This window comes from Elephantulus edwardii, unplaced genomic scaffold, assembly GCF_000299155.1.
Source record: "Elephantulus edwardii isolate Elephantulus edwardi_28Jun2011 unplaced genomic scaffold, EleEdw1.0 scaffold00026, whole genome shotgun sequence".
Taxonomy (NCBI): Eukaryota; Metazoa; Chordata; class Mammalia; order Macroscelidea; family Macroscelididae; genus Elephantulus; species Elephantulus edwardii.
Genome location: NW_006399776.1, coordinates 19,310,653 through 19,320,374, shown reverse-complemented (window position 1 = coordinate 19,320,374; position 9,722 = coordinate 19,310,653). Strand labels below are relative to the sequence as shown.

Here is a 9,722-nt window from a genome sequence, read left to right as displayed (position 1 = left end):
TTGCTAACAACCCAAGGACGCGAGGTTTGAATCCACCAGCTGCTCTGTGAGAGAAAGATGAGCAGTGGTCTTCCTAGAGACTTACTGCCTCTGAAAATATGCTGGAGGGTCAGCTATGAAGTGGTTCCAACTTGATGGTACAAAGCAACAACAATGGCTTGGATTAGAGACACTTTAAGTCCTTAAACTGACATTATTGTTCTTTAGCACTTTGGAGAGGTCTTTGACAGTAGATCTTCTGAATAGAACACATTTTTTTCAATTCTTATTTTGGTAGGTGCAGAATATTGCTGCCCTTTTTGAGTTAGTATAATTCTAACAGGAATAACTCCTACACTGAAAAGTAAGTTAACCAAGAGCGGTTATTTACATAGAAACAGATAGGAGCATAGCATTAGAAAGCATTTACATTAATAGATTAATTTTGATGATTGAAAAAAAAAAAACCCCACCACCTACTTTTATGTAGTTTTTAAGTCTATATAAGGATTTGGATATATTAGGCTAGATTTTATCTACTTCTAGTAGGCTTCCTACTCTTTCACAAGGCAACGCAAGTGAAGAGTCTGATATGATATATCAAAGCAAATATGTAAAATCTAAACATGTAACTTAAAATGCTATGCACTAAAGAATGGTTAAAATCAGTGTCTTAGACATTATATCTGCCAAATGTGAGATGTTACTAAAAAAATTCTAGAAAATCATGAGTGGTTAAAATATTTGGATTTTTAGGCCCTAGAGGGAGCAAAAAAATTTACTGATTTGGTTTTCATTTGTTAAAACAAATAAATGTTTCTCCTTAAAAATGTTTTTTACCTTAATAGATCAGAAATGACCTGTCTTTAATGTTTTATTTAGAAAAATATTTCAGGGCTTTTCTTTGGTTTGCACACTAGAAAGAAAGGACTGATGCTGCTAATATTGCATATCAATATTGGTTCTAATAATAAAAATACATAAAAAAATTTTGCCATGCATATTTCATTTCTTAAAAGTTCATGGACTTATTTCTTTCATCTTCACTACAATTTAACTTATTTGATCTTTTTTACTAATTTCTCTTAAGATTCTTTTCAGCTTCCAGGAATTTTACTCTTCCATTATGTCTTTGTGTGAAGACATGCTGCTTTGTAATTATCGAAAGTGTCGCATTAAACTTTCTGGTTATGCTTGGGTCACAGCCTGCTCTCATATCTTCTGTGATCAGCATGGCAGTGGTGAGTTTAGTCGTTCCCCAGCTGTCTGCCCTGCGTGCAACAGTACCCTTTCTGGAAAGCTAGATATTGTCCGCACAGAACTCAGCCCATCCGAGGAATACAAAGCCATGGTGTTGGCAGGACTGCGACCAGAGATCGTGTTGGACATTAGCTCTCGAGCGCTGGCCTTCTGGACGTATCAGGTAAGTGCTGAGGTTAGTTTCTTTGGAGAGTATGACTTGAGGCATATATGGAACCTTCCAGTGCTTTTCTTCATTGTTATTTGAATTTGTGAAAAATTTTCTCTTAATAATTTTCTTTTTTAGGAAAATAATATGCTAGTTGAAAAGTTATAAATCACCCATAGTGCTACCACTTAGCTAGGTTAATACTTTTGTTTTTGTGTTATTGGACCTTTTCTGTGTAAAAATATTTGTATTTCTGTTAAAAGAACCAGGATAATACCACTCATATTATGGCATATTAAAGTTAGTATAGTGTTCTTTGTCTTAACATAGAGAGCTCTGATGGCTTAGTCTGTAGGGAGTTTCCCTGCTAACTCAAAAGTTGCACCTCTCTGGAAATTTGAATCTACCTTTGATTCCATGTAATCATCATTTTAATCGCTATGTCTTAATTATTTAGTGTTGTTGTAATAGACATACCACAAGTGGTGGCTTTAACAAAGAGACCTGTTCTCTTATAGCTTAGGAGGCTAGAAGTCCAAATTCAGGGTGCTTTAGGAGAAGGTTTTTTGTCTCTTGGTTCTAGAAGAGGTCCTTGTTTCCATCCTTGTCTTTAGATATAGCATTCCTTGGAGATCCTTATATCCCTTCCCCTTTCCTGTGTCAGGGGAGTTTCTCAGCACAGGGATCTTAGTTTAGAGGCTGTGTTGTGCTCCTAGACTTCTTTCTTGGCAGTACTACAGGAGCTAGTATACTTCTCTGCTTATGTCTACCATGAGACAAAAGATGTTATAGGTTGACCTCCAGGAAAACACCCTTTTCATCAGATTACAGCCAAGACAACTCTATGACAGAAATAGTTATACTCTGAAATAGATGGGATCACTGAATTGGAGTTGACTCAGAGGCAGTAGGCTTGAATTATGTCTGTGCAATAAATTTAGTGCTTTAAACAAGAAATTCAGCAAGCAAGGTTGTTTCATCTGAATAGCATAGATAAGTAATAAGTTTTCCTCCAGTTCTTACACCACATTCTCCTTCAGAGTCCAACTTATTGAATAATTTGCTTTTTATACAGATTGAATAGTTATGGAGAGAAGGGATACAATCTGATGCACACCTTTCTTAATTTTAAACCGTGTAGGCTTCCTTGCTCTGTTCATTGAACAGCCTCTTGGTCTAGGTAGTTTAGGTATAGGTTTTGTAGGAGCACAATTAAGTGTTCTGGGATTCCCATTCTTTTCAATGTAGCCGTGATTTACTATGAGCTACATAGTAAAATGCTAGACATTCTTCTGGTATTCTCTGCTTCTAGCCAGGATCCATATGACATTAGCAATGATGTCCCTGATGCCACAACTTCTTTTAAATCTAGCTTGAACTTGTGACCGTTCTCTTTACTTCTGACAGTCTATTTACTGTTATAGCCATTTTTAAATGATCTTCAGGAATATTTTGCTTTCATGTGATATTAATGATATTGTTCATTAATTTTCACTTTATTGGATTGCCTTTCTTGGGAATGAGTCACTCAGCCTGGCAGCTGTCCTCCAAATTTCTTGGCATGTTCTGGTGAGCATGTTCAGGCTGTATCTGTATGTTGAAACATACATTTGGTATCCCATCGATTTCTGTGACATTTGGTATCCCATCTATTTCTGTGGCCTTATTTTTTTTCTAATGCTTTCAGTGGAGATTGAACTTCTTCCTTCATTTTCATTGGTCATATGGTACTTCCTAAAATATTTCACTGTCAGCCAGTTCTTTTTGGTACAGTAATTGTGTGTATTTCATCCATCTTTTTTGATGCTTCCTGGGTCATTCATGTGATTTACAGAATCTGAAAACCTACTGGAGGATCAACTATGAGTCATTTCTGACTTGATGGCATATAGCAACAGCAGCAACAATAACAATCTTGACTCATTAACATTAGTGAAGTTAGGATTTACAACACATCACAGGATGGAGGGTAATCCCACTGTACTAGGAATGTACCCAAGCTGGCACACATATATTTTGGGGAGTCATATTTCAATCTATAACCGCTTGTAACAGATCTTGCAATGAAATGAAGTGACATTTTGTTATCTTTGCTGTGTTCTAGTCACAGATTTTCTCAATACTCAAAGGGAGAGGGTACACAGGAATGTGAGTATGAGGAGGAGACATAATTTAATCAATTTTGCATATTATGATTGATTACCTTTGGCTGACTTTTAAGAAGAATGGGAATCCCAGAACTTGATCGTGCTAATGTAAAACCTATACTTGGACCAAGAGGCAGTCGTCAGAACAGAGCAAGGAAACACGGCATGGTTCAAAATTGGGAAGGGCATACGCCAGGGATGTCTCCATACCTTTTCAACCTGTATGCAGAACAGATTATCCGGGAGGCTGGGCTCTATCAGGAGAAATGTGGGGTCAGGATTGGTGGAAGATCTATTAACAATCTGCGTTATGCAGATGACACAACCCTGCTTGCTGAAACTGAGGAGGACCTGAAGCGTTTGCTGCAGAGGGTCAAGGACTGCAGCCTTCAATATGGATTGAGGCTCAATGTCAAGAAGACAAAGATTCTCACCACTGGACCAATTGGTAGCATCAGGATGGATGCTGAAGAGATTGAGATTGTTTACAGCCTTAGTTTGCTTGGCTCCATAGTCAACACTCTTGGCACCATAGCCAGGAAATTAAAAGACGCATTGCGATGGGAAAGTCTGCTGTTAGGGACCTTTCCAAAGTACTGAAGAGCAACGGTGCCTCTCTGGATACTAAGGTGTGTCTGTTACAGGCCATGGTCTTTGCAATCACCTGTTATGACAATGTTGGACAATGACTAGGAAAGATAGAAGGAGAACTGATGCCTTTGAGCTGTGGTGCTGGAGAAGAGTATTGAGAGTACCATGGACTGCTAGGAAAACAGACGGATTCATCCTGGAGAGGGTTAAACCGGGTGACTCCTTGGAGGCAAGGATTGTGAGGCTTCGTCTGACATACTTTGGACATGCTATAAGGAGGGACCAGTCTTTCAAAAGGGACATCATGCTTGGTAGGGTTGAGGGACAGCACAGGAGAGGAAGGCCTCTATGAGGTGGATTGATTCAGTGGTTGGGGTAATCGGGATGCCTGTGTCAGAGATGGTGCGATTGGCACAGGACAGAGCAGAGTTTAGGGCTGTTGTACATAGGGTTGCCATGAGTCGCAAGCAACTTAACAACACATAACAACAATTTCTTAAAAACCTTTGGAATAGATGTCACTTGTTAAGGTAAGAAAATAAAGAATTGATTTCTTCTTTGTAATTTAATAATAGTGCTTTGAGAGTATGCCTCCAAGGGAGCCCTGGTGGCCTAGTGTCAAGAAGCTGCACTGCATTCCTGAAGGGGTGCAGTTTGAATCCACCAGATGCTCTGCTGGAGAAGGAGGGCTATTCTCCTCTTGTGCCAGTCAGGTCTGATTTGACAGTGCACAACAAGAAAAAAATAATTAAAGAGTATGCCTCTAGAAAATTTTCCAAGCTTTACTGACATACTGTTTTCTATAATGATGATCTTAACTGTGTATCTAGTGTGTTTTTTAAACCTAATTCTAAATGCTAAAGTAATAATATCCTAACAGTGTAAGCATCTTTTATTTTGTGATTTTTTAAAAGTTTATAGTATGTAGGTCTGTAACCATTACTTTAAAAATCTTTTTTTCTCTCTTGGGATAGGTACATCAGGAACGTCTTTATCAAGAATACAATTTCAGCAAGGCAGAAGGTCATCTTAAACAGATGGAGAAGATCTATACTCAACAAATACAGAGCAAAGATGTAGAATTGACCTCCATGAAAGGGGAGGTCACCTCCATGAAGAAAGTGTTAGAAGAATATAAGAAAAAGTTCAGTGATATCTCTGAGAAACTCATGGAACGAAATCGCCAGTATCAAAAACTTCAGGGCCTCTATGATAGCCTTAGGCTACGAAATATCACTATTGCTAACCAAGAAGGTAGCCTTGAGCCATCTGTGATTGCCCAGTCTGGTGTTTTCACCTTCCCTTTAGGTGAGAAATAGGACATGTCCAATAACTGTTCTTTAATGATTTTCACACTGAGCTCTGCAGAGTTATAAACTGCTGGTAGAACCTCCAAGGGCCTAGGATGGTGGTAGGCTCTGGGTTTTCTAGCCTTATTGTAACCTATATTTCATTGCTTTTACCTATTGCATTTGCTTATATTTAAGTTAAATCTTTAATTTAGACAATTCTAATTTCTATAAGAGGGAGCTCTTGTGGCTTAGTGGTAAGGAGTTGTGCTGCCAATTCAGAAGCGCATGGTTTGAATCCACTAGCTGCTCTGTGGGAGAAAGATGGGCATTCCCCTCCTGTGTGATTTTACAACTTCTAAAAACCCATTGGAGGGTCAGTTATGAATTGGTAGCAACTTGACAGCATTTAACAACAACAGCAATCTCTCTAAGATGAAAGTTTATAAATTAAAATGTTAAAAACTATTTCGTTTCAGAAATAATAGTAATATTAGACGATGTTTATTGGAAAGAATAGTTAAGTATATGGAAATGTATTTATGTACTTTTCCTAACTCTCTGAGGTAGGTGTTAGCAACTCAGTTTTAAAGATGAGAAAATAAGGCACAGAAATGTTAAATAATTTGGTTAAGGTCACAGAGCCCACACTAATTGCTATCTTACTAAAAGGTCAATTTTAAGTTGTTTTTTGCACAGCAATACTGACTACATAGTTCTAAAGTTACTGTTACTTCTTAGGATTGTTCTTTTCTTAGTTCAGTCATTTATTAATCAAATACTTATACATGTTTCAAGGTTTCAGGCTGCTGGGTTCAATATTAGCCATCAAAGATCAAGGGTGATACTCTTTTTTATGCCTGTTAGTTTACTTGGCAGATAAAATTAATATCATACCACCTCCTATGTCTCTCTCTTATGCTATTGTTGATAAAACAGAATCTAGTGTATTTGTGGCAGGAAAAAGAAGTGAAGCTTTTTGTGCTAGAATTTCATAAATACTCATGCTACAGAAGGTCAAGGACTGTAGTCAATATGGATTGAAGCTCAACATAAAGATGACAGATTCTCACCATGGGGCCAATTGGCAGCACCATGATAGATTGAGAAGAGATTGAGGTTGTTAATAATTTCGGCTTGCTTGGCTCCACAATCAAAACTCTTGACACCAGCAGTCAGGAGATCAAAGGACACATTGAATTAGGAAAGTCTGCTGTCAAGGACAGTGATGTCAGTCTAGAGACTAAGGTGTGCCTGATCAAGGCCATGGTCGTCATAATTACTTGCTATGCATCAGAGAGCTGGACAATGACTAAAGATGACAGGAGAAGAATTGATGCCTTTTAGTTGTGGTGCTAGAGAAGATTAGTGAACATACCATGGACCACCAAAAAAACAAAGAGATCGGTCTTGGAGAGGGTGAAAACAACTTTCTCCTTGGAGGCTAGGATTTTGTAGCTCTGTCTCACATATTTTGGGCATGTGGGCAGGAGGGACTGATCCTTGGAGAAGGACATCATGCTTGGGAGGGTGGAAGGACAGTGAAGGAAAGGAAGACCCTGGATGAGATGGATTGACACAGTAACTGAGGCAATGGGGTCAGGTGTTTTGGGATCAGTGAGACTGGCTCAGGAAAAGGCAAGCTTCAGAGCTATTGTACACAGGATCGCTATGAGTCCCAGGCAACTTGATGGCACATAACAGCAACAACATTGAATTGAATATTATAGATCAAGGAGAAGGATTTAGTGGAGAAGGAGATAAAGATGAGAGAATGAACTTGAAGGAATAGGGTTCTAGAAAGGTATAAGGTAATAATGTAAGACAAGGAATACTGGTTATAAAAGAATTAAAACAAATTTTTGCTTCTATTTAATCATACATTTTCATTTAATCTCAGTGTTATTGTTAGTGGACGTTATAGATGGTGTCTTTTTCCTTTGTCTTTATTTTAATTTCTTTAATGTTCTTCAGATCATATTTGTCTTTTTACCTTTTAAGGACAATGCTAGCATGAAGGAGATATCAGCAATTTCCTTTAGTTACTTGTTCTCTTTAAAGCATGTAGTAGCAAAGGATAGCTTCTGTGGAAGTAATTATATGATTATCTAATCAAATATTATAATCCGATTTTTCTTTCTTTTACATATTTTTATTAGTTTGCAACCATTCATATACATGGTATTTTAAAAAATTTATTCATTCATTGTTGCACATTTTCTTCCCTCCTGCCTTCCTGCCCTAAGTCCAATTTTTAGTCTTGTTCCAAATTGTTGTCATTTGATTTTTCTTAAGCCTATGAATTGATCTTAAACCATGAATACATGCCAGTTTTTCATAGTTGTCATAGATTTTCCATAGTGTTCATAGTGCAGTCTCTTAAAAATGATTTTTTAAACAACATAGTATAAAAGTGTGTGTGTATATATATATATATATACACACACATATATATATATATCTCCAGTTAAGCAGTCTGTTTATTTATTGAGTCTTAGTGGCCTAATGGATAAAGAGTTGCACTGTCAACCCAAAAGCAAGCAATTTGAATCCACCTGCTGCTCCTTAGGAGAAGATAGGCCCTCTCCTCCCCTGTGATTTGCAGCCTCTCGAAACCTGCTGGAGGGTGGGCTATGAGTTCATTCTGACTCAATGGCAGTGAGAATGATCTCTTTTTATATATCTGTATGTCTCATTATATAAATAAATCTTATATATATGTTGATGGGAGGAGAGACTTCATCTTTCTCCCTTGGAGATGCTGTTAGACTTAAGCTACTGGAAATATGCAAACTTTTGGTTAGAAGCACAATATACTGTAGACTGCACCAGAACACCTCTCCAGAATTGTAATGTTTATATGTATTATGTACATATAATGGTCTGTATTTTTTATGTTGCCTCTGAACTAGATCAAATAGCACATAAATAAATGATAACAAATTCCAGCTCTGTTGACATACCTCAGTGTCAATTACTTTTGGTGATGAAATAGTGGTTATCACTGGAAACTATAACAAAAGGTACAATACATACTGTGGTTGGGATGAAGACAGGGAGTGGAAATATTAATCCTTATACAATATTTAGTTTAACTCAGCAGTGGTAGTGAAGATGGTGTGGGGTAGGACAATGTTTCTTTGTGTTATTCATAAGGTCTCTGAGGAGGGATTGACTTGACCTAACTATAGAAGGTTTGTGTTTCCCCTATGACTCTCACTGGAGTTGAAGTCTGTTAAAAATATTTATTGAATAACTTTTGTTAATTTGTTCCTAAAGGTCTGTAAGGAAATAGATGCTTACATTCTTCCCTTATTATTTTACATCCCCAGGCAACAGCTCCAAGTTTCCTTTGGACAGTACATCAGTTCAAAATCGAGGTGGTGGAGATGGAGATTTTCAATTCAGACCATTTTTTGTGGGTTCTCCCACAGCACCTGAACCCAGCAACAACTTTTTTAGTTTTGTCTCTCCAAGTCGTGAATTAGAGAAACAGCAAGTTTCTAGTAGAGCATTCAAAGTAAAGAGAATTTAACTTACTTCTTAGAATGCCTGTATTCATGTTAGTTAGATTATTTAATGAAAAATTACTCTAGACCAACATTGCCAATCTCTCTGTGCTATTAAGTCATTGACATTGTCTTCTTGTCTTAAATTTGTAAGAAGTTCATTTGAGTGGTTTTGGAATGTGGTTTCTTTTGCTTGTTTTTAGGATTTAAAGTTTGAGCATTGTTTTGGTCATCTCAATTTCATTGTGAGCTGTTATGTTTTCACAAATAGCCATGACATAAGTTGTCTTATTGAATGCTTCATAGATCACTTTCTATGTTTGTGTATATAAGTGCCTGTTTAATATGTTTATATGTCACTTTGAGTTTTGTGTTTATGTATACATACACATACACTCATTCATTTACATTTATATTATTTTGTATTTACTCTACTCAAAGTAAAAATGATGTTAGAGAAAAGATTTATGTGAAAATTCAGGTCCTGAGAAATGAAAGTAAGCCTGTGGCTTGTTATTATATTTGTATATTTTAAGTTTAATTTATATGTATTTATTATTTTGCCCTTGCATTAATTTGTTTGGTGCTGTATGAATGAAATATATCTCATTTCTATTTAAGTTTTTATCAATTCAGATTGATAGATATTTCTTAAAGTTTTTGGTATTTATTTTAAAATAAAATTACTTAGTTCTTTACCTTTTTGTCAGATGTAAGTTTTGATTTACTTATTTAGGAATGAATTTCTATAGCACAATATTTGCTTATATTTGATGTAAAACAATTGTATTAATTAAAA

General features: G+C 36.6%; 1 protein-coding gene across 1 annotated transcript; it reads left to right on the top strand.

Annotated features, from left to right (window-relative positions):
* Positions 1 to 1,069: 1,069 nt before the first annotated feature.
* CCNB1IP1 (cyclin B1 interacting protein 1, E3 ubiquitin protein ligase) lies at positions 1,070 to 8,949 on the top strand. The gene is made up of 3 exons (XM_006883091.1): positions 1,070 to 1,402; positions 5,100 to 5,433; positions 8,747 to 8,949. The coding sequence occupies exons 1-3, from the start codon at positions 1,106 to 1,108 to the stop codon at positions 8,947 to 8,949; spliced, it is 834 nt and encodes a 277-aa protein (XP_006883153.1). The 5' UTR covers positions 1,070 to 1,105.
* Positions 8,950 to 9,722: the final 773 nt, after the last annotated feature.

Excerpts from the sequence above, each read along its gene's own strand:
- CCNB1IP1 (XM_006883091.1), top strand. The coding sequence starts at position 1,106 with ATGTCTTTGTGTGAAGACATGCTGCTTTGTAATTATCGAAAGTGTCGC. Across the intron at positions 1,403-5,099 it reads TGGCCTTCTGGACGTATCAG|GTACATCAGGAACGTCTTTA; the intron begins GTAAGTGCTGAG and ends CTCTTGGGATAG. Across the intron at positions 5,434-8,746 it reads TGTTTTCACCTTCCCTTTAG|GCAACAGCTCCAAGTTTCCT; the intron begins GTGAGAAATAGG and ends TTACATCCCCAG.